The sequence below is a fragment of the Monomorium pharaonis genome, chromosome 3 (assembly GCF_013373865.1).
Source record: "Monomorium pharaonis isolate MP-MQ-018 chromosome 3, ASM1337386v2, whole genome shotgun sequence".
Classification (NCBI taxonomy): Eukaryota; Metazoa; Arthropoda; class Insecta; order Hymenoptera; family Formicidae; genus Monomorium; species Monomorium pharaonis.
Genome location: NC_050469.1, coordinates 13,306,863 through 13,333,243, shown reverse-complemented (window position 1 = coordinate 13,333,243; position 26,381 = coordinate 13,306,863). Strand labels below are relative to the sequence as shown.

At 36.0% G+C, this 26,381-nt stretch overlaps 1 protein-coding gene across 4 annotated transcripts in view; it reads left to right on the top strand.

Moving 5' to 3' along the window:
• LOC105836654 (myocyte-specific enhancer factor 2) overlaps positions 1-24,767 on the top strand; it is a 78,837-nt gene extending 54,070 nt beyond the window's left edge. For 2 of the 4 annotated variants that reach the window (XM_012680833.3, XM_012680832.3), the window contains exons 2-8: positions 13,457-13,573; positions 14,173-14,376; positions 16,224-16,382; positions 17,514-17,649; positions 17,736-17,992; positions 18,326-18,510; positions 19,292-24,767. In XM_012680833.3, coding sequence (XP_012536287.1) covers positions 13,520-13,573; positions 14,173-14,376; positions 16,224-16,382; positions 17,514-17,649; positions 17,736-17,992; positions 18,326-18,510; positions 19,292-19,736 — 1,440 coding nt within the window. In that variant the 5' untranslated portion in view covers positions 13,457-13,519 and the 3' untranslated portion in view covers positions 19,737-24,767. The remainder of the gene's footprint in view (positions 1-13,456; positions 13,574-14,172; positions 14,377-16,223; positions 16,383-17,513; positions 17,650-17,735; positions 17,993-18,325; positions 18,511-19,291) is intronic. The other 2 variants (XM_012680835.3, XM_012680836.3) reach the window with 2 other exon arrangements.
• Positions 24,768-26,381: the final 1,614 nt, after the last annotated feature.

Here is a 26,381-nt window from a genome sequence, read left to right as displayed (position 1 = left end):
TGATTATGGCAACCATAACATAAATTGCATAGACCAATATTATGATTATGAGAACTTTAATATAATTTAAGCAAACTATAATTTATATCGTTGAAAATAAAAATATTACCGGGTCCAAAAATCACTATTAATTACATCATGGTTACTGCAACTACCTATTCTCTCAATGCATTTCTTTTCTCAGTGTAATTCATACGAAGGGGAGGCTCCCCGAGCAATAATCCGTTAACGTACTCTCGTAATACACCCCATTCGCGAGCTGCGCGATTCTTATACTTGTTACCTCTTCTCGTATCTCTCGCTCTCGCGTTTCATTGTGTCTCGACCCCGGCGCATCTCGCGCGATAATCCTTTGAATTCGATATTGACTCGGCTCGGTCGCGGACACAATCGCCCGCCGCGATAAGGCACGAGTTTTATCAGCTGGACCGTGATGACGTATATACTTATATCCCAGTCAGATAGCAACGCGCTCCTCTGATCGGCGAAGCCGCGTCTCGCTATCGGCCGATTATTAATCGACGACGTCGTCGCCGCTGATGCGACGTGAGCCTCGGCGGGATGCAAATGAGCCTCACGTGTCAGTGAGAGACGAACGCGCGATGATTAAATAGAGGCGGGCTGAGATCGGAACCTGTCCGCTTCGTGTCTTCTCTTCTCCGCCTTCTGATAAGAATTTCATAATTTTCAGTCGCTCTTTTTATTTTTTTCCCTTTCGACTCCGGGTGAAGGTCGAGCATTGCGTAACACTTCACGGAGCATTTAAAGCAGTATTGTGCTAGGTGATATAAAAGTGGAATTATGCGCGCATATCATGTGTTTTGTTGCAGTAAATTTGTGGTTTATCAATCACCCCGCGAGCGCTGAAGTTTTCCTCATGGCCCAGCGTGTACCGAGAGAAAGAAGAGAAGTTACTTTTCGTCACTTCTTTTTGACTCAATCACTAAAAAAAATGTCTGCTAATCGTCCAAAATGGATTTATTTTCGAAATGCATCTTTTTTTCTGAACCGACGAATAAAATTTATGTAATAAGCGTTCTATTCATATTTTTGTTGCCCCGTCTGATAACAATGACTACTCGCTCACTGGACCGGTTTATTAACATGATTACTTTGCATCGTGAACCTAATATGCTAGACAAGCGGCGCGGCTGATATAAAATGTATCACGTTGCGAAATAAAAAAGCACCAAGATGAAAACAATTGCTACATACAAAAAAAAAATGTTTGTGCTTGGCCTTTCGCGACCAGGTTCAATACATAGTCCATTCAAAGTTTTTTTCGTCAAAGTGCTGATTAGTATTATCACTTTGTGTGCTATCAAGATCTCTTCAAATACAATTTCATTTAATTTTATTCTGGTCTTTTTTGTGTTTGTATCCATTCGAGTCCTTGTTCTTTTCTTGTAAACTTTCAAAATCAATTCTATGAAAAGAATTTGTTAGACTATCCAAAGATAGACTCGGCAAGTTAAGAGTAAATCTTTTTGCTCTAGCTTCAAAATTCGATTTAAAAAATGCCACTTTTAGTTATTATTTCGACTGTTTTAATTTATTATTTTAATGCCCAAAAGTTGTTACTTCTTATCACTTTTTCTTTCAAGAGTTGCTATTTCTTTTTTTTTAATCCAATAACTAAATGGAAGCGCTGTTACTGCAATTAACGGTAATTTGTAGTCACTTTTGGCGTCGATTATATATTTATAGCTGTTTCAACCATGCAAGTTATTATAGCTACTAATTACTATTACTACTACTAAATTACTATTATTACTACGCAAATAGTAGGCAAATAATACAAAAATAATTATATTTATCGTAATTGTGATTGCACTTATTTCATAAAATTGTTTCTTTAATTTTTATCATTCTGATATTTTTTATTACAATATATTAATACTTGAAATTATCATAATTTATAGCAAAATTTATAGCTAGTAGAAGTAGAACAAGCCTAAAATTATTATTATCAACATTATCGTCGTAATGACTCAACCTAGAAAATTCCTAATCATTAGTATTTTATCACGTAATTATAGCCAAATACCAAACATTTTTTTCTCTCTGTTATACTTTCTTGTCGAGCATTTGACTGCGGCGTAATATTTTCGTAGTGTTTCGATACGCCCATAAGTTATTGGCGAGACTATATTTATATTATGTACCGATAATGTGGACATCTATATTACATCCGGATTGTTCCAAATCGTTAACCGAAGAATTAGTCCGTGGTAGTGTTTGAACAGCTGATAGCGTTCTGCACTTAAACAATATCCCACTCCAAACACAGGACCACTCATTCCCCCAACCGATCGACCTCCCTCGCGATTCAAATTCTCTCCTACGACGCGACGATTCGACCCTCGGGACGACGATCGGCTCGCGGTGAATTTATATCCGACAGTTTATTTCTGATATTACACCTTATTGTATACCGCTGCAATATTACGCTCGCTCGTTTCCTGTATTTCACTGTGTCTCGACCATCTCCCTCTCCTCTCTCTCTCAAGGTGTATAGGCCAGCGCGGAGCGGTCGGCTGGTCGCTGACCCTCACTCCGGATGGCGGGGGTGACATACGCTCTTGTATAATAAACCGAATTCGATCGCGGGAGACACGTCGAGTGAGGCTTTTCCTAGATCCCGCGTCGTACATCGCCGGTAAAGATAGCGAACCAGGGGGATATATAGCGAGCGGAGCTATATGCCGCCGCTATTCATTCACTAGTCGCGCGCGCGCGAGTAATAATTTATCTCCACCCCCTCTCACGGTTGGAAAAGCCGTGTCTATTGCGCGGGGGATACACATCACACACACGCGCGCGCGTGTACATCGATCGATCGTCGATTCCACGTTGAGGTGGCAAGACGGTGATAGCGCGTGATGTGCCCGATGTCAGGAAATCATTATCCCGTAACCCGGGGGAAGGTTCCTGGTTCCTCCCTCCCTGCGCGGGGTTCGCGAACAACATGAAACATTTGCCGCGCGAATCGGTACTGAAGAAAAAAATCATTAAGTAATTAAGTAAATATATTAGTATCATTTCCTTGATTTAAAGAAATATCTTGGAGATTTGTAAATATTATTCTATACTTGCTAATATTTATTTAAACATAGTAAATGATAGTAAGATAAATGTACTTGACAACAGGAAAGTGAAATTATTATATATTTTCTTTCCTTTCCACGTGAAATGTCAAACTCGAGAGCTTCTTCAATTTTATTTTATTTTTTTTTTTAAGGAAAGAGGTCGATATTTTACATCGATAACAAATTTTGTATCGAAACTGAATGTCGATGTAAATAATGAATGACGTGTAATAATATCCGGCTTAGTTTTATTAATTATAAGGAAACTTTCCTGTAGATATATTTTCAATTAAAAGAGGCGCACGCTATCTCATACATATTTTGTACGTAACGCATTCTGGGAAATTTAATTTAATCTCTACGAAAGTTATTTTGCGCACACAGACGTTGATGGATTTTATTACACTGAAAAAAAAATTTATCGGATTGAAATAAATATTTTTTCAAATAGTACCAAGCAGAAGTAAAAAATAAATAATATTTATTTGAAATAAGATAATATTTTCTATAATTTAGAAAATGTATAATCCATTTTCTAAATTATAGAAAATATTATTATATCTTACTTGAAATAAATATTATTTTTTACAAAACTTTTGCGTGGTACTATTTGAAAAAAATATTTATTTCAATCTAGTAATTTCTTTTCCAGCGTACAGCTCGCGCTGATAATTACGGAGGAATGGTTTCCTCGGGAATGTAAATCAACAGAATCAAGAATCGAATATGGAGGAAGCAAGATTCATTTTCTACATTTCGAGATTTGTGCAATTGTTGTCTCCGGACAAGTCGCATTTTTTTTCCTTCGATAATCGAAGGGCAAATATTAAATGTTGGTTTTAGCATGCGCGAGCTTTATTTATATCGCTCGGGCGAGAATCAACAAACGTTTCGCCCACTCGATCGTTCTTTTGAAACGTAAACAACCGGATTCGCAACCGATAATTCTCTCCGCGTGCGCGCGCGCGCGCGCTATACAGCGTCTGGCAGTCGGCATACACGTAAAAACCCTAGCTTTAACTCGCCGTTCTAATTCTAACCCCCTCTCGGACTATATTTACTAAAGCTTTTCCCATTCATCGCGAGAGCACGCGATGTGTCGTTACGCGAATTAACGCGGCGCGTCGCCGTCGTTTTACCCCGTTATTTTCGTCGCGCTTCATTTTACACCGCGGCTCATATCAAGATCGCGTTTCGTAATCGCGCACGCACGAGAGACGCGATCTAATCGCGCGCGGTTTACAGTTCACGGGTACGTTACGTCGGGGATCCTCTTCTCCTCGAGAAGAGGATCCGCGCGCATTCGAAAGGACCGCGTCCAGACGGACGAAACCGCGTCCTTCACTTATCGATGATCTTTATCTGATAATATCCGAGTAATAATTGCGGTAATTAATGCTAATGTAAATTAAGCTAATGAGAACCAGAAGAGAAAACGTGAGTTAAGACAAAGGTGGAAGTAATCTAAAAATAAATTAATCCGCGAGAGCTGAATAAATTATTCAAACTCTAACGAGTTAAACGCGAGCGTTGCAGTGTGATTGACGGTTTTATTAAAATTATATGCGGAAATACGTACGATAACGGCGAGCTTTATTTTAAATAGGTTTTTAACTCCGTCCTTCGGTTACACATCGCGTAGGTGAGAGATTAATTAATACCCCGATTTACGTGTAGCTTTACATATTGACCTTACAGGTAAAAAGGAAACTCATACCGCTGCGCGGTGCAGTAATTGCGATAATTACACGTCGAGCGTGTATTATGATACACGCCGAATATTATACGAGAACACGAAAAACAAGTAGAAACGAGGATGGCTCGGAACGCTTCGTCATTCGTACTTAGCAGTTGTATCCCATCTTCTCGACCATTACGTAACGTATATGCATCGGTGTATAATCAGGTATTATACGCGAAAACGCACGGAGATATTTCGAAGCGCCTTCTCGCTTCCGAGCTCGGCTCGTGCTCTCCGATAACGTGTGCAAATTTCATTAATATTTGAACAGCTTTCGGGCCATCGGCAGCCGTAATTGAACCGTTAGAGCTACCGCCGCAATTGCGGCCTTTACAATACTGTACATACGCGAGAGCGCGAGGATCGATCGGTGATTTCTCACCGAGCCGTCGCTTTTGTCCGTGTCATCTCACGTCTGTTATCGCTCTCGTCCGTTTTTTTGTTTTTTGTTTTTTTTTTCCCCCCGTTGACATTTGTGCTTATTAAATCTAATTTTCACTACTCAGTTTAATCGACGACTCGGATGTAAGAACACGGTGTTTTTAAGGTCGAAAAAAAAAATTGTATGACTCGCTTGGATAATAATTGATACACACCGTAGAATTCTTATCTTAATAATTGTGTAATATAACATTTTTTTCCATTGGAGCGCGAGATTATTGAGAATCGTGTCGTATGGTTGTAAGTTGTGATGCGTTATTCCCTTTTACGTACATACAAATGATACTTAAATATGTTATTCGAATACCTATCTTTTCTCTCTATTCCAATCCCATCGATATTTTTATGCCTCGTCATTTCACTCGGTATGCATTTAAACGGACAGCTGAATGGATATCATGCATATTTTTATGCTCCTGTGCGCGTTCAATATATATGTTAGCCAATATATATTTCTCTCTCTCTCGCTTGCGGCACGTATATACGTATTTACGAATGCCGTGCCGCCGTGCAACGCTAATCGCATCCTCTTCGCCAATCGATAAAGCCCGATCGATCGGCAGCCGCTCGGCCGTGCCGCCGATCGAGCAGCGTCGGCGGCGATCTCGTGGAAAATGAAAATTCCAGAACGGCGGACGGTAGTAGATTGTAACAGCGTTCCAACTGCCATTCGCTTCCGTTCGCACGCCTCGATTAATCGCGCTTCTCTATCATCAAGACATTACTGGCTCCCCGGCTCTGTGTGCGTGCGTATGTGGTTCATATCCCACACACACACATACACACTTGCTCTCTCTCGCGCAAGCTTTACTCGCAGTAAGGACAGCGCGCGCAAGGGGGGGATAGGGGCCAGGGGAAGAGCACCTGTGCAAGGTTGAAGAGTACACCACGACCACTCCTTGTTTGTCGCAACCTGTTAACGCGCCGCCTGTTCGCGTATGCCGGCGCGCAACAACCCTTCTTCGTCGTTCAACCGACGGGAAAACTTTAGGGCGTGTAATTCCCGGCAACTGGTCGGCCGACCGACCGGCCGACCGACCGACCGACCGACCGACCGACCGACCGACCGACCGACCGACCGGCCGGCCGGTCTGCACTGTGATCATCCCGGATTATCGTTCTTCGTCGTTTCTCAAATCCGCTATTGAAGCCGAGACCACGCCGCCGAGAAATCGATCCTCTGACGCAGATCGGCGAACGAATGGTGGCGGCGGCGACGGCGGCGGTGGTGGTGGTGGTGGTGGTGGTGGTGGTGGTAGTGGTGACGACGGTGGCGACTGTGGTTATAGTGGGGTGGTGCACCCCGTATAATCGGATCCCTCCACGAGAGCTTTTCCCTTCGTCACCACCGACGTATCGCGCCGCGGCCGAACGTTGCATCGCATGCCGCAAGCCACTCGGACGCGTGTACGACGTTTAGTACCACGTATGTGAATAGGAAACTGACTTATTCATTAGCTTCGCACGCGGGATTGCGCGAGCCGGCGGCTCCTCTTTTACGGTCGCTTACAAAGTATAATCCTTTTACCGTAGTCGTAAAAAAAAAAATGGGTATCTCTAATGTAAAGAGACCTTTTTTTTCCGTTCACAAACCAATCCTTTCATCTTATTTCTAAAAAAAAAAAAATTCTAATATAAGAAATCTTTCAGCGAAAGATGAAAAATGTTTGCGAGAGAGATCGGAGGAGATAGTCGACGTCTTTTACATTCTTATGTAAAGTATTTCGTGTGTGGGATGGCCTAACATTTTTTTTTTTAAATATGTTAATGACAGATTTGTTATAAATTTTATTAACGCTTGTTCTCTATTATCGTGTAGGCGGTTTAGTTTATCCGTCGGAAATAAACGCGCGGAGAGAATTTTCTGTTAAAATTTACCTTCAAAATCTGGTAATCGTGAGATAATATACGAGATAATAATCTCGAGGAAATTTGCTACATTTTTTAGTAAAATTTTACTAAAAAGTATGGTAAAATTTCTCGAGGTCACACATTATCAGATTTTGAGGGTAAATTTTAAGAGAAAATTCTCTCCGTGCGTGAATGACAACAATACGATTTTGCTTGCAGAAGAAACTCATTCAATCTGAACAAACTTCTTTTTTCCGGAACAAATCGTATACCTATTGGCAATTATAGTTATAAGCGATAATCGTCTTTTCAAACGTGAAAGACTGGAATATTATTACGAGATTTCGTTGCTCCGTTCTCAGTCACTATATTATCCTTATCTTCTTTGGGAGGAAAATGTTGTCGTTAGCGATTCCGGGGAGAGATCTCCGGAGCTTAGAAGAAAAATGTGAGCGAAATAAAAACGTACAAAGTACGCAAATAAGTTTGTCGTTATCAGTCGTTGTATTACGTATACTCGCGTCGTTATTTCCCTGGCCGATCGTTCGCGTGGTAATATTACGCAGTCAAATTACAGACACGTGCCGTCATATCGTCTGTATATAGAGCGCCGCGTATATCTTCTCAATCTAGCGCTAAACCGTCCACTTTTCGCAAGCTCAAACAAAAAAAAAAATCCTTTCGCTGAACGTGACCTTCGTCACTCGTATCAATGGCGATAAAATTCTTGAGCCACAACATTGCCAATTGGCTTGCTTTATCGGACAGCGCTGTTGCACAATGAGATAACAATGCGAATCTCTACGCCTGTATAGGAGGTCGTCCGTCTCACTTCAACTCCCGAAGTATTCGCGCCGATGATACTTTAGATATCGCGCTAGTTTCATAAAAGTTTCGCTTTCTTAGAAGCCGATCGTGCGCGCAGATCCCGCGCGCACTTTGTTTCTTAAGCGAATTTTATATGTCAAAATAATTTATTTAGGATCGTTTTGCGATATCAATTTGTTGTTAATTTCTCTTTCTCTCTCTCTCGGAACGCGTGAAATACGAAGACGCTCGAACCGTTAGGATGTGATAAATATCGCAAATTGCTTCGAGAACTGTTTTTTTTTTTTTTTTTCTTTAGCATCTTTAATAGTCTAGATATTCAACATTGTCATTAGAATTTCTAACTACTTGGCCTAATCATGAGTAAAATGCAGCTGTGTGACGTATAAATTTGCGTTTGTCGCGAATTTCATCTCAATTTGTGCAAATGTGTGTAAAATGTACGACGCCGTACTTTTTTTTAGACCGCACCACAGAGAGGGGGAGGGTCTATTTAACTATTGAGGACGAAAAGTGGAGTTTCGGGCACGTGGAACGTCATACCTGATGCCGTGCATCGATCGCAATGTATTACGCAATTTAGGACACACAATAGGCACCACGTATTACATATTCAGGACACGGTAATGGCATTGAAGTAATAATCGCCACCCTCGCATCAGCCTCGGTAGACACGCATCGCTCGCCTGTCGAACTTTTCTCACGAGCAGCGAATGACGCGTGTGGAGAGGAGAGGAAACAAAGGTCAAGGAACAAAAGAGGAAAAAACGTTGTTTTTTTTTTATTTTTTTTTTTTTTCAACGCGTTCATTGCGAAGAGCGCTCGAGATTTCACAATATAACACGACACGACATTGTATTGCAAAGTGAATTATTTCGCTGAATAGAGAGTCTCGCGAGCTGAATCAAATTCAAGATGCGTGGCACTTCGTCGATTCGGTTCTCCTTTCAGGTTCTCGAATTCTCCAACCGAGAGGGTGAGTTGGAAGCCAAATAAATCCGCTCCCATTTTCTCCGTGTTTCCCCGTGAAACTTTTTATATTCAAACACCGTGGAAGTTCTCGTTTGCCAAGGATTACGTTATCATAGACGCGGATCGCGCAGCAGGTATAGGGCAAACTTTTCTTCCAGGGGAGAATCGTACTTCGCCGTTACATTTTCGCCGCATTAGCGATGGATCGAAGCAATTAACGCTATCTTGCCTCAATACGGCATATGGTTGCGGGAGATAAAGGAATCGCTTTCTATTTCCCAGCTGACGTCACTGCCAATCGCGGCGCGCTACGTATATATACAAATACAAAGGCATCTTATAATTGCTTTAATTACCTGAGCACCAGTGCTCCCGAACATCGCAGGAAAGATGCGAGATCTGCCCTTCGTTCCGCGTTACACGGCTCGCAATCAGGATTGGTCAAAATTATGCTGTTGTTTTTTTTTTTTTTTTTACTGAACGTTCTGGGTTTTTTTTGTTTAAAACATGTTTTTGATACCCCAGAGATGTTTTAAACAGCATTAAAAAGGATCATTGGAAAAAAAATGTTTTAAGCATTATTTAAGTGTTATATATTATAATTATTTTAAGATTTAATTTCATTTCTATATGTAAAAATTTAGTATTATCGAGTATTATATCATTATGTTGTACGTTAGATCCGTATTCAATACATAATATGACACTATGATACAGACTTGAGTCTTAAAGTTTTTTCTACAATTATGGCCGTGCTCACTGTCAATACTAAAAATCAATAATATAGGTAACATGAACTAATGTAATGTTTTAAACGCTTATTTTACACATAATATGTTTAAAACATAACAATTCTGCTCGCAATTATCTATTCTGTCCCGTTCCCGTTCGCGATCGCGATACTCGGGCATCATTTGCCGATCTGTTTTTGTTGAACAATCCTTTTTTTTTTTATGAATCGATTCGAAACTTCTTCATTTTCTTTACATTGTTTCAACCAAGATCAAAAATGTTGCTCGCTAGGCTACTTTATCTGTAATTTTAATTATTTGCGAGACGAATCGGGTTCTCGATTTTTTTTTATTCTATAAAATTTATCGTGGATATTAGATTTTTTTTGTGGCGCCAAGTTGAACCAACTTTGTCAATTCCGTTTGTTGTGCCGTTTGAATTTATTTTGACCCATTTTTATTTTTAAAATGCTGATAACCCTCCGTATTGATTGTCGCGCTAAATTCTGAATTTCATTAAAATTGCACTACATTGGCACGCACGTTTTTAAATCGCATTCGTGCTAAGTAATCCGGGGAACAAGGTAAGCGGCGTGCAATCGAATTTCTTTCTTTTTTCCCGGTGAAGAAACGTAAGGAACGTCGTGCCGCTCAACCGACGATTCCGTGCGCAAAAAAATCGTCGAAGGTGAACGAACGTCGGCGATTATTCGCAATGATCGTCGCGTATGTCAATTACCGATAATAAAATTGCCAACGCGAGACATTGCTTTCCGCACATTTTGCATCATGCGCGTTCGCGCGCACTTACGTTCGCGCGGCTGCGAAGTAATTTGAATATAACGCACGATGAATCATCGTCCTCTCGGCGATTAGCGCGGGATTGAGTTTTTCGTTACTGCCGCCACATCTCTCGTCGGAGATTGTTTTTCTGCGTCGCTACGTCGAAGATTATCTCAGCTCGATTTGCCGCTCTCGATTTCTTCCCTAGCTATTTCCCTAAAGACTTCCACCTGTCTTTCGACAATTCGCAATAGTGAACGCGAGCATGGAAGCTGTTAACGGTATATTTTTCCTGTAAATTTTTAACCGCAGAAAAATAGCGCACGTTAATTTCTTTCCTTTTTAGCGAAGGTATCTCGAGACTTCAATAATCTTTGAATTATAACTCGGTGAAGACGGCTGGCTTTTAATGAATTAATTCCAGTCTAGAGTGCAAAAAAATTTGCTGTTTTTGGAATTTTTTTTTTTTTAAGAAAACTGCTGCGCGTATTACTAAAGTATCGACTTCAATTTTTGCATATATGCAAAATACATGTATGTTTATCGCATGAAACTAGAATTATTCCGATATCTGTAAATTAACGTTTTTTTTTTTTTGTACATACTAAATTCAATCGATTTTGTTAAATTGGCACTTGTTTTTTTAAACTGTTTTTTTAATAATTTGCAATATTTTTCACTTGTCCTAATTCCATGCAACAAATAGTCGTGTATTTTACATATGCGGAAAATCGATAGCTTTAGATTTCTGAGAAATCGTGTCAGCCAATTTGGAAAATGTGTGATTGTTTTTATATTTAGATAACGTAAAAACTAATGACATTTAAGTATACAAAAATATTTACTGAATACACACAAGATAACATGTGGGTGTGCAAGAGCGTACGAGAATATATGAGTATTTTTTTTTAACAAAATTTCCTTAAAATATACCACTTTTTCGCTCTAGAACTAGAATATCTCTTTAATCTTCGGAACATTGTTTACTTTAAGTGAATTTTGTTTTGATATTACAGTTTGAATTTCGTTATATTGAATTTCGAAAATTTGTTCTGATAATTTCCTTGAAGAGCACTGAATTCTACAAAAGAAAAAATACGAGCCTACTTTACCTTCTTTTTAAAACATATTGTATAATTTTTTTTCTGTTTAATTACATCGAAAAAAAAAGTTTCGTTATCTTGTTATCTCGGGATAATATTTTTATACGCGTATCTGCAAAACGAGTTATCTCGGGGTAATAAGACGAGCGATTAGCGGGACTTTTAAATTTTACAAGTTTTCTCTTTCGTTATTTTTTGTATTATTTGCTCTTGCGATTGTACTTGCTCTTGAGTCAATTAAAAGGCATGTTATACAAGAGGAGACTGAATTATTGCGCGAACTTGAGAGGTTTGATATCGAGATTTAGCCGCGATGGAAATTCGTTGACCCAGAGCTTATTTTTCGCCTGTAAAAACACTCACCGGCTTAAATTAGTTCCCCTTCCTTCCGACACTGACGACTTATTTGTGGGGCCCGAAACGTTTAATTCGGTCGCGCTTGTGGCTAAATCCACGCCGTACCATGATAGTTGCGTATTTATAGTTTATTACAGTAATATCGCGGCGATTAATTTGCCGTCCATCGTATCATATTGTCCGTCGCGTTGCGCCAATTTAGAAATGTATTGCAATAATAATGACAAACCTTCTTTTGGACGGTGCATTAAGAATTGATGCAGTTGACAGCGCGGTGTCGAATTTCGGGAAAGTGCAGCAGTCACAAGGGTATAATATTGATGATTTAGAATATTGAAGTGTCTCATATTTAATTGCTATATTAAAAATAATGTGTGTAAACAGCATATTACGAAACAGTACACTTTATATCGACACAGTAAATAAACAGACATATTTATCGTAAACAGCAAATAAAACTTGAATACAAGCTGAAAAGAATAAGTTATCGAATTACTCGAAAAGAAAGTTACTTTGAAAAACGGTTCGCAAATTTTTTTTTTTTTTATATCCCAGTAATTACAGGATAATTTTATTTGAAAAATTTCTCTCAAAACATTTTGCTTTCTTTCGAAAACATTGAATAGCAAATATTTATTTTTTTTTTATCGTGATGATCGCTTTCGATTGGTTTAGTCATTTTTGTCGAAAGTAATCAATGACTTTCTTAGGAGTCGCTATCTCCACGACAGATTGTTCGAGGAGATGAGATAAATGTTCTTTTTTTTTTTTTAATAGGTAAAAGTAACATTATAGAATAGACGTGCATTTTACGTCAACACTTGGTAAAAAATGTCCGTTGTATTAGCTCAACCGCTGCTGCGGCAGCTCAATTATCAATTCCAATTGAAAAACACGTTCTCCTCCCATAACAACGTCGTGCACGACATCGTTCCCTTTTATTCCGCTTGAAAGCCGCAATCTCGCAATGGTAAACGATTCGACACTTTGTTTGCCGGTCCGTGGGCTCTCTGAAGCCGCACGCCACCAGCCAAGCTCGGCGCTTTGCGAACTTGTACGTACGCACGGTATCGTAATCGATACATGAAAGTGACACGCGCGCGAGTTTCCATTGAATATTAGGTTTTAAAGCGCGCGGTCCAGTTCTGTCGCTCTCGTGGCGCGCGAGCTGTCGTGCCTGTTTATCGCTCTCGTAGCGTCCCTTTTCTCCTGGCGTGTCCCATTCGGGGAGCGAAACGCGTAAATACAGAGAGATGGGAGCCGTTTAAAAGCGAGGTGTCCCTTCCTACGTTTCGCTCGGCAAAACTTTCCCGGTTTGTTTCCCCATTTGAAATTCTCCCGTGACAAAAAAATATTTCTCCCCGAAACAAACCGTCACGATCGTGTTGCCTGATTCATCAACAGCCGAGAAAGTAAAAGCTTCGACGTTATGAATACCGTCGCTATTGTTGCGACGTTTACTTCATAGCTTAATGGTTTTTTTTTTTTTTTTTTTTTTTTTTAAATAAAATATAATTTTAATTTCTAAACGAGTAACAATATTCTTTTTTTGTGTTGCAGTGTTCTTAATATTCCATCCAGTGATTTCGAAGACTTGCCTCTTATCCAAGACGTGGTGCAACAATGGGTCGAAAGAAGATTCAGATTTCACGTATCACGGACGAACGGAATCGTCAGGTAATTACAAGTATTCCCCAGTCAAAGTTAACGTTCGTTTACCTAACGATCTAGTACTACTCTTGCAAACGGTAGATATTTTTGAGAGCCAGTACGGCACATGAGGAGAAAAAAAATTAGAGGGGCGCACAAGTCGGATTTTTTCTTCTTCGTCTTTTTATAAAGCTGTATCGAAAGGATTTTCAAGAAGTCGATCTTTTAAATAGACGTTTAAATTCTTTTTTTTTTTTTTTTTTTGCTTTTCTATCTAGCGTACAGAATAGTACATAATTAAGGTAATCGTTTCTCGGGTAAACACGGCGGCTCTATAGATACATTTTTTTTTCTTAAAATAAATCTATCGCTCGCGGTGAGAGGGAGCAAGGAGTAAGAACGCGCGTATAAAAAGATCAGACCTGTTAATTATTGATGCGATCTTACGTAACGTGACTGATCGGGCAATTAACAGCGCGATGAATTGATTATCGTGAAACGAAACGAGAGAGGCATTCGGCTGCGCTTGGCTGCGCCTACCACTTTTTAGCACGGTCTTTAACGGCCCGAAACCCTGCTGAGGTTCACCTTCGATGCGACCCCCCCATCTGCTTTATATGCGACAGGTGACCTTTAACAAGCGGAAATTTGGCGTGATGAAGAAGGCGTACGAATTGTCGGTGCTGTGCGACTGCGAGATCGCGCTGATTATCTTCAGTTCGAGCAACAAGCTGTACCAGTATGCGAGCACCGACATGGACAAGGTTCTCCTCAAGTACACCGAGTACAACGAACCCCACGAGTCCCTCACCAACAAGAATATTATCGAGGTGAGTCCATTTATCCGCCATGGATTCTCAGGATGAACGAGGACGCGCCAAGGATCGAAGTATTGACGTCGTCGCCGATTTTTCATAAACTTGTTGTCTCTCTCTTTCCCCCCCCCCCCCTCTCTTTGTCTCTTTCCGTCTTCTCTCTAAAGTTCCCAGTGGGAAAGGGAACATATATATCTCACGTTTGTGGATATGTATATATGCAATATATGCCAAGGTCAAGACGAGCGGTATCGAATATACAGGGTGTATCGAAGAAGCTCACTGCGAACCGCAAACGGAATAAAAGCGGAATAGATAGGATTCTGAGTTGTTTCAACCAGGGTTGGTTGGACGTTTACGCGAAAAATATAGATAATTTTTATTACGTGTATACAAAGTAAACTATATTTTATGTATCATCTGTGTAAACATTGTAAACAATAATCATAGTGGATCATAGAAGATGTAGATTTCATCGGAAAAAGCGAAAGTTATATTTTATTTTTTAATTTTTAATATTACATACTTATTATTATTCTATCAATATTAAATATTAACTATTTAATTAAAAATTAAATATTAACAATCTGATAAGATGGATTGAAGAAAGATGCTACATGTAAGCCTTTTCTGAAATAACTTTATCATTTTATGTAATTAGCTTATGAAAAATTAATATTCTTAAGAATATTCTTTTTTATTTATTCATACAAATGATAAAGTAATAAAAATTTCAATACTTTAAGCTCTTGGGGAAAAAAGTAAATTAAATTTAAATAAGTAAAATAACACGTCTATGTAAATAGTATGACGTAATAGAATGTACGTTTTGCTTATCTACAATAGACTATCAAGTTTAAATTATGAAAACACAAAATAAGATAAAACATAAATTGGTTATTTGGGAAGTTTTTATACTTTTGTAAAAAAAGCATTTTACAAGTTTAAAAGGATTAGAATTATGTAAAACACTCAAAATTTTAATTTAAAAAATTATTTTAATAAAGGTGTTAAGCTAAAAAAATTATGTTTTGTATAAACCGAGTGATACTTTTCTTCTAAATGGCATCTTTCTTCGTCTTTAATTTATTATGTTATTCAATTTATAATATTATTTTTTATATATAGACATTACTTGTCTATATAATCCATGTGACGTAATCTTGAAATTTGCGGAAATTTACGCACAACTCTAGTTTCAATGTTAGAATACGGATAGATTTTTTTTATACTGCACTGTTATGTGTTGAAGGATTCTTTTTCAGGGATAAGAATGAGAATAGCTCAATTTTCAGATATACTCGAGCGATCCTTGGATTAATGGAATTTCAACCTACGACTTATAAATAATTCAGGGTGTTTACTACCGGGAATTTTCAGGGAATTTCTTTTTTATCCTTGAAATTTTATTGGAACTTATAAAAATTTTTGGAATTTTATTTTTAAATTTAAATTCTATCTTTTCTGTCAAAATTGTGTCTTTTATCACAAATTTAATTTTTGACAAGTTAGCGATTGATTAACAATAAATATGACATACACATCCATCGGAACGCTCAGTCTTTTTGCACATTTCTCATTTTCTTATTTAATCGTATTACATTATACGCGAGTTGATAGATATAAAATAGATATAAAATCGACGTGTTTCTCGCGTAATACCGTCTCACGTATTCGTGAGGCACGGTCTTCACTTCGATGAGAGCGACGCGATCCCTTTTTCCTTTCCTACGCGAGCGTAATTGCGAGAGTAAACCGGGTAGAATAAGAAGCGCGCGTCTTGGTGTTAAATTAACGTGCATGTGAAGGTTGAGTGCCCTCGGGCGGTGTGGTCACGTGAACCTGTCTGCTGACACTTGCAGGCGCTCAACAAGAAGGAGCATAAGGGTGCCATGTCTCCAGAGAGCCCGGAACCCGATGCAATCGAATACAATCTTACCCCGCGCACCGAGGCCAAATACACGAAGATTGACGAGGAATTTCAGATGATGATGCAGAGGCATCAACACAATGGCAGCAGGGTAAATATTCAAATCAAGTTAAATGTCAGTTGCATTTGGCTGAGCTGATATTTATGCAAAAACAAAAAGTTTGCTCTTTATTATGCTTATGTTTATGTAAAATGCCAATTAACTTGTTCGTCCGAAACTTTATAATCTTTATGAAATGAATATGTGATATCCATATATTTTTATACATATATTATTTTCTAAGATACGTCAAGCTTTTCAAAATATCTTAAAAAGTACTTATCAAAAGTACTTAGAACTGTCGCTTGGTTCTATTTATATAAAGATAACCCGAACCAGTTAATGTTCTAAATTTATTTTTGTTAAGATGACTGACATGTGAATATCGTATTTTCTTCGAAATCTTAGTATACAGTCTGTCATATCACAAGGTACAGATCAATTTCTCTAAATGTAATTCGCAATTATTTTTGTTCCTATTTTTCTACAGAGAGAAAAAAGACAGTAAAAACTTCTTTCTAACTTTTTCATGACAATGTTTCTGTGTCAGATGTTAGAGCAATTGTGAAATATTTTATTATTTTAATATATATATATTATAAAATTATCATATACAGCAATAATATTTCTTATTACGTACAGTTTAGAAATAACGTATTACACAATTCATAGTTTGCAAACATTGATTTAACTGTATTTAATAGTTGATTTAAAATGAGAATAATAAAATTGAATTGAATTAATTTCTGTTTAAGTAAAAAAGAAAATCTTAATTTTTTCAAGAAATTGTTTTATGTATTTATCTTAATAAAATTGCTTATGCAGTTCATAATACTATTTTCTCGACTAATAAATAAATATATATATATATATATATATATATATATGTATATAATATTATAGTATATTATAATATATATATGAGAAAAATTGGATATTAGTTTGTAGTGTACATGCGTTATATTACATTACATAATGTTAAGCTAGAACAATAGTAGTGTACACGCGTTATATTATGTTACATATATGAGAAAAATTGGATATTAGTTTGTAGTGTATACGCGTTATGTTACATAAAGTTAAGCTAGAACAATAGCAAATTGCAAATTTGCTCGGCGCTCAGTGCTTATATCTATTCACTATGGATATTATTAATTTGCATTGTGTCTGTTGTGCTTGCAGACAATGGGACAATCGAATTATACGCTACCGGTATCTGTACCAGTAAACAGTTACAGCGAATCTCTTCTTGGATCTAGTCCACAGATGGCACATACCAGCATTTCTCCACGTCCATCATCGTCTGAGACGGATTCAGGTAGCTTTAGTTATGGAAGGCTAAAACGATAAATTCTCGATATTTACAAGAAATTTCTGTCAAACTTGTTGAATTATTCGCTGCAGTGTATCCCCCGGGAGGAATGTTGGAAATGAGCAACGGCTATCCTCCATCGGCGTCACCGTTGGGTGGTTCACCTAGTCCAGGACCTTCGCCCGCACTTGGGGTTGGTGGGGGTAGTGCAAATAAAAGCAGCAATCCGTCTAGGCATTCGCCGCAACCTCCGCCTCCACCGCCACCGCCTCATCCTCACAGGGCTAATCTTCGAGTGGTTATACCAACACCACTTGCGCAACCTCTCTCCGAAGACACTAATTATGATGTAATTGTCTTTTATTACTATTAACCATAAATGAATATTGTAAACAATAAATGTTTACTATATTCTGTTTTATAATGATTCTTCTGAATTTCATACTTGCGAATTAAGAAGATTGTTTAATTTACAATGATATTAAAACGTAAAGTGTAAAGTTGATGATTAAATTTTGAAATGCAATTTAGAAAATAAGCTCTTTGTTAAAAATATTTTGAATTTTATATATATATAATATAAAAGAGAAAAAATTTCTTATTAATTGCTAAATGATGTGCACTGTGTGTTCGAGACAAAGATATTAAAAATCTATGAAAAATTGTGTATTTATGCTTTCAGAGTGCCCACACACAATCTGCGTTGAATACACCTGTAGTAGCATTACAAACACCAACAGTACCAGCCGGATACTCTAGTTTTGGACCAACAGATTACTCCTCGGATCTCGGGGGCCTTACATGGCCCACTCATCAGAGGTACGTTGTTGATGAGTTATATTCGGCAGCCACCATGTCCAGCATCAGGTAAATCATATTTCATAATTATTGTTGTGAAAGAAAGCTATATGTCCAGTTGATATGATCTCCTTTCAGTTATTTTACTTATATTAGATAGATGATATATTTTCGGTTCTAATTGAATTAAAAAATCGAACACATGTAATGAAATATTACACACTTTTTAATAAATTATAATTTCATTACGATTCATTTTCGTGCTGCAACGATTTGAAACAAATTTAAATTTATAAGTTACAATACATGTAGGTAAATTTCAATTAGTTTTTCTCTCATTCTCGTAGTTCTTTTTTTTGTTTCTTTCTTCTCTTTATTTGTCTCTTCAAATTTTCCATACGCATTATTATTTAATGGAATAATTCGCACGGACCTGTTATTGATAGCGGTAATGTAATACATGGACCACTGGAGTGCTATAGTTTTTTTTCGGTTACAATAGTGTTTGGCATGTTATTAAATTGTGAGTGTTGGATATTCTTTATTTTTATTTACAGATAAACTGTTTGCGTAGTTAAATCACACTACTTTTGGGGTGTTACATTATCAATAATGTACATTCTTGAATCACATCATGATTTGATTAACTTTCATTAATACTCTATGCACGATCGTACGTTCTCGTCAAATAGACACAGGATTGGATACAAAATCACGAAAAAAAAATAATTTTTTGTTAAACCATTCGTTACAATAAGAATATACTCACGCACACATCTATTTTTTTTATTTCTAATCATTTGCACATCTATTTCCCTCATAATATTACAGCATTTTTTCAATATTGCAGTGGTCTTCCTCACCTAGCTGTTTCGAGCAGTACACCACCACCATCCACATCGCCTTTACCTGTAAAGATAAAAAGTGAACCCATAAGTCCACCCAGAGATCCGCATGGTAATAGCGGATCTAATGGTGGCCCCAGCAACGCCAGCAATCTACATCATACAAACTTGAACATCGGTCCGTCGTCCAGTACCGGTCCACCGCCACATCATGTGTCTCATCCAGGACCTCAGACACTGAATCTGGTATCGAGCAGACCGAGCAGTAATCCACCTCCGTCCCATTCGGGTAGCATAACACCGACAAATCTACCGTCGCCGGGAAGTGGTACGGTCGGTGATATCAGAACGAACCATTCTAGCGGTGGCGGGAACGGAGGAAACAGTTCAGACTACGAGAACGGACCGCTCATGAAACGCTCGAGAATTACGGAAGGTTGGGCGACTTAATGTCGATTAAATTGTTGCACTCATCAGTTGTTTGATACCTCCTCAACGTACAACGGCATATAGTGCTTGTGAGTTCCAGTATAATTAAACAAACTCCCTTTAAGCGTCTTTGATGCGCGTACTTTGTACTATCGCGATAACAGTAGCTACGGGATGGATACGCTCTCGCCGTAGCTAGCGGAGTGGAAAAATCTGTTTATATTTTGAAGCTGACACAGAATATACATTTATTTGACGAAAAAAAAGAAAATACGGTGCCATAATGTTGAAACTTTATATATATATATATTATATATATGATAGATACATATATATATTTTCATGTATATAATATGAAGTGTTGTTTGTATATATGTCATAAAATTCGTAATAATTTTCGCGAAATGGCATTGTGTCCTCGATGCTTATCATATGGATATGCGAAAGGATCAGTATGTTAGGGAATAACACAGTATCCAAAATTGTGAAATTTCTGAAAGTGTAATATTGAATATAAAAGAGCTTGCGAGTAAATCTACACGTAGTGTAAGATTTATAAAGACCAGAACTTACCATTGCAATTCGTTGTTGTTTTGTATGATATAGTAGTCAGAATACGCCATAATCCGTTAATATGATCTTGCGCTGCAAAAATGTGATTTCTTCAAAAACGTTGCCATTGTGTTTTGGAGAAGCCATCGTATTTAATTAAATACAGCAGTCATTTATTTTTTGTTGTATTTCTTATTTGAATGGAATGCAAACTTTATATTAATCATTTTCTGTATTGTTTACAAAATTCATTTTTATATGGAAAAGAGAAAATTTACATTTTATTTTCTTCATTAAGATTTTTATGTTCTTTGAATTAATCAATTAATTTTACTGTTAACGTGAGTGTATTAACGGTCTGTGGTTCCCAAATACGTGGAAAATCGGCTGCTGTACTCAAACTTTTCATGATATTCTATAGAACAAGATTCGAAATTAATATATTGAGTTACAAGGTAATACGAGATAGATAGACACATATTATATAGTGTTGATTAATAAAAAAAGATATACACACAGCGCGCGTATAGATATATACATACATATATATATATATATATACACGTTATATACATTTTCCACAAGTATTTTGCACATTTGTATAAAGAAAGTTATAGAGGAAGAAAACTTGAGAACTTTGCAACCCTTGAAGCCTAAAAATATATAATGAGAGTTTATACTACAGGTATATGCCATATATTAAAAATGTGATTAAACAAAACTTACGATAAGGGGGATTGAGTGATATTAATGTTAATAACTTTCATCGTAAATTTTTAAAGAAACCAAAATTACATTTCTAAATATACTTTATTATATTTGTCAACCATGATCAATTTTATGTACTAACCTGTAGTTCTTTTTAATACCAAAAACTCCAGAAGGATTGACTATACATATAGAAAATGATACCGTTTGTTCTTAAGATGAAACTCTTAAGAAAATTTTTTGTCGCAGAGATCCATTCTGTGATATATAAAAAATTATATATATATATATATATATATATATAGAAGAGGTTATCCTTTTCGATATCAGAAATGTGATCTTCTCGGCCAACATTTATGTAAAAAGTTCAATTTAAAAGATATTTGGCAAAACAGGGTTGCAATTGTAAGGATACGATGTAGAATTACCTTCTTCCCAAAATCAGTAAGATGAAAATGTGTCAAGATGGTTTCAATGTATGTTTTACAATCTCAGGATGTATCCTGAAGAATCGTTCTCGAGAGTTGTATTTGATAAATTATTGTAATTAACATATTAATGGAATACGCAGGTATATGAATGAATAGTGCCTGGCACCATTTGTGGCCCTCCTGTTAGGATGCTTTCCCAAATCGTATATGCAGTACAATTTGTTAATAAAGTCTTGAAAATAATAAGCTACTTAAGCGCGATATATATGAGAAACGATATATGGTGATGTAAGCTTTATAACGTGACTTTTTGACAAATAGCGTGGGAAGGCAACCTTTATTGTATAATCGAAGGTTATACAGAAGTATAGCCCTCGATATTCATTTTCTTTATTAACGCATATTAGAAATGTTTCATATGACTGTACGAACAATCGGTATGTGGAATATGAAGGCGTATAATGCGTATAGTCATTAATCTTAATATCACGAATTTTTAAGATGATCACAAAGTGCAATCTCTTAGCCAACACACTTTTTTATCAAACAAAAAAAAAATATAAAGAAATTGTTATTTTTCATAAGAAGTAAACTTTAATGTATTAAAGATATATATGTCTCCACTAGTTATTAAACTTTTCCTATTGACGCGAAATTTATTATATTTAATTGATATTTAATTGTAATATATTCTATTCATATATTACGAAAGATGATTATATATATCTAATTCGCGCAAGTATAAGAAAATATTTGCAAGTGAGTTTATATTTTGAAACTTTGTATTACGTTTAAATGTATTTGATCAGTATGTTAAACAGGAACAATTAAAGGCAAGCGTTTCTTAACGTTGTTTTATTGAGAATATATTCTTTTTCGTAACTTTGAACATAAAGTAAAAATGTTAAATTATTTCAGTTTCAATTTTATCAGTGTTGTTATATCAGATAATATCGGAAGTTAAAATGTCTCACATATGTTAATCTCACACAAAATATAATTTTAATTGAATCTTAACGGACATGAGAGCCCAAAACTTTTTAATTTTTTTCTCTGAAATGCCCTATTGTGATATCTAAGCTAATATGATCCTTCTGCATAATAAGTCCATCTAAGGTCATTTAAGTGTTCCGACATCAACACTTCTATAACAGTCACAGTGTGATGTGAAAAGCATGAGCAGTACTTTATATGCAAGGTTTATATGTACTATCTGATCTATTTTACCATAACATACAGTTACGATAATGCATAACAAAACCCATAAGAGTAGGCAATTTGTTAAATGTACGTTAAGTACATGTACGTACACTTCAATGTATATTTTTAATATGAAGTACGTGTAAGTTATATCTGTGAGCAAAAATAAGTTGATGTAATTAAAGATGTATTCATCTTGGTCGGCACAACTTATGACGAAGATTACATTGTTATCTACATTACAGACTAAAATGAAGTTCGTACCTTGCAACTGATTACAGACATATTGAAAAATAATTTAATTTTAAAGTCATTTAAAATATGATGTGGAAAAGACACTATTAATTTTGGAAGACTTTCATATCCCGGTGACTGAAACTATATTCTTTTACATAAAGCCAATTGTGTAAAATTGTGCTAATTTGCGTGTGATATATATTACGTTTAAAAAGTATATATCAAAATATTTGTTTACGTTTTGTTCGAAATACTCTTTGGTTACTTGCCGTGAATTATCATAGTTGTGCCTCAAGATTTCGGCAGATATTCAATACGTAATAAAGTAATGATAATTATTGTAGTTAAAAACTCAGAGACTATTGAAATTGTTGGAACGCTGTGAACGAAATGGACCATCGTTAGAAGAGCCATACGCATAAGACAAATGAGGTCTACGGATGGTTAGACGTTTTATATTGCAACATAAACTAAGATTGTTTGGAAAAAAGGCCATTATAGGCTTTAGACATGTTCGCAAATAATCGAATTGCAATGCACGGCACAAGTACCAGATCACTGTAACAATGTAGTAAAATACAATACGATGTATATGTACTAGCCACAACTGTTGTCACCACAAATATAAATAAATAAATATATAAATATATATAAATAAATATATATATATATACACACAATTAAGTTTAAATACAGATTTAAGTACTGGACATATCTGTAAAGCCAAGTAGCATCACATTTTTAAACATCATAAGAATATCGTCATTTTACTGTTATTATCTGTATCTGTGCATTTTGAAACTGAAAACGGTATGACCTGTTTGATACGTACACAATCACACCAAAAGTTTGAGAATCCTTCATATATTTTTTAACATATAGTTATCATATTATTGAGTTTCCGCTTAGTTTTGAAATGCACTTTGTAAACAGATGAAGCGTATGACGGAGGGAGGGGGGCATACTTTAAATATTATTATGTAGTTATACACATATTTGTATAATACAATTTAAAAGGGAGGTTGTTCGACAATTTCTCCATTTGCGTATCGTACTGTTAATTTCGAGATACAATTACATTGTACAATGTATAAATTTTAAATAGAACAGTATGTATACACGGACAGACACGGACACATACACAATACAAAAAGATTTGCATTGTGCATACACAATCGGATGTATGCATATGTGGAGATATATGTATAAAAAGTTATTATAATAATGTGTAATAGTAATAACATATTATAGTTGTGCGTTACGTTAGCTGATAATTGCGAGAATAAAGGAAAGTAATTCATATAGTGCCATCATAACTGACTAATTAAGGGAAATACCGATTTTACGTTTTAAGTAGTATCATAGGAGAGATATATTTGAGGAAGAAAAAAAATACTTACGATGTTGAAAACAAAGACTCGGTTTATGTTTGTAATAATAATTATAATGTTTGCCAAGTTTGTTACATAAGTATGAAGCCATTGAGAAATTTTATGTACTAAATCTTAAAGACATATTTTATCCTCTTATGCACATTCAATGCCACACGCAATAGTACTTGAGTACATAAACGCGAATGGTTTGTGCGCTCATGGAGAGAAGGCGTGAACGTACGTTACGGACACGGAATTACAAGGCTCCTTTGTTTGTACGTTATACCTTTGGTGCTCGACATTACCCAGTTATTGTTATACGTTATTATTACTGATCTGTATATGACCATGCTACCATATCGCCTATTATTGGTCAGTATAATCATTGTCAGAGTTAGTGATAAATAATGATTATTTGATAACGCTCTGTGTACATCACACACACATACAACATTGTAAACACATACACATTGTGGTTATATTTCAGTGTATCAGCATAATGATATGATTATTACGATGTTGCCCATAGAATACATTTTACTTGGTTTTTACATTTGGCAGTATTTTATTTTGGTATTATTCCATTCACCTGTGTAGCTTTTTCTCAACGCTCAACTTACTGTGACTTGTACATGTAGTGTGCGTTCTCTCTCATTTTGTATTAACATTATTTGTACCTTGAGTCAGAAATCTGAAGTTATTTTGTGAATTTATCGTTTTGCTCGCATGTTTTTGCTATATATTACTTCACGATAATTTGTGTCATCATCGAATTCAATACGATCTTTTCTAATTTGAATATATAAAATATTACTGTCTCGATAAGTTTGTTATCATAAAGATGTGTTTCATTGCTTATTAATAATGCTTATTTTAACTGCGTTTTTTTCTAGTACTCATTTTAACTATGTGTAATATATTGTTAATGAGAATTCAGTCTACGTTATACCAATCTCATTGCGTTTTCCAAAATTTGTTCTAGGTAACTGTGTAATGTTATTAATATATGAGAATCCAGTTTATGTTATGCCAATCTCATTGCGTTTTCCAAAATTTTCCACGATACATGTCGAATCGCTTATTGAAACAATTTCATCATGTTTGAAAAGTATAGCAAACAACTATTTCTATGAATAGTAATCGAAATATTTAACACATTTATGCAGGAAAAATATATAAGAAATGATTATATAAAGTCAATAGTCAATATTACATGACGATGATTAATATTATATGTGTACCGTAATCTGGCTCGATACACTGATGTTTTTATTTATTTTTTAATGAAATGTAACTTTTACTTATATCTTGCCGTTAGAAAATAAATTTTCTATGTATCTCATTATCTTTTCTTTAACATTCAGTATCATTACTTCAACGACATAATTATGTATATTATACGCGTAATCTTTATTCGTTTTTTACAATTTTCTCTCTTTCTCGAAGATGTAATATATTTTTAATATACATTTTTCTTGTGTAAATTTTGTAAAATGCGATATTTTTGTAGCGCTGATGTCTTTACAACAGTTTAACTAAAACGGATCTGTATCTCGGAAAGCGCGATGATAAGAAAGAATTTTGAAATACTTAATGCGTAACGAATTTCTTCTCATAGATAATTATAATCTTAAGGAGTAATCACACTCTGTGTGCGCGATTGCAAATTTTTTGCGAGCGGCTCAATGTATGTGATTACATGTTACGCTAAATACATTTTGAAATACGAAAGATATAAGTTTCAGGATATTGATCCTAGAATTCTGTGAGAATATGCGTTTACAGTGATGGAAAAAATCATTGATGGAATAGCGTAATTTTTTCGAATTTGCAGTCTATAAACAGCTGCCATCAAATCACTGCTCTTTTTTTTACCTTAAGTAATCTATGTTGCCTTTTCTAATTATATGTCGGCATTTACACGCGAAATTCATAATATACCGCAGGGAGAATGATTATATCTTGTACTTAAATCTGGATCGCGCAATGTGATGATATTTTATATACTTGTTAAATACGATCGGAGATCAGGTGTCGTCGCTCTGACGAACAGACAAATTAGGACATACAGAATTTTCTCCTCCGTTCTTACCGCTTAACGGAAGTGTCATTAGCGGTCTATGTTAATGACTTCCGTATTGTACATAACGTGTCCTTCAATCTTT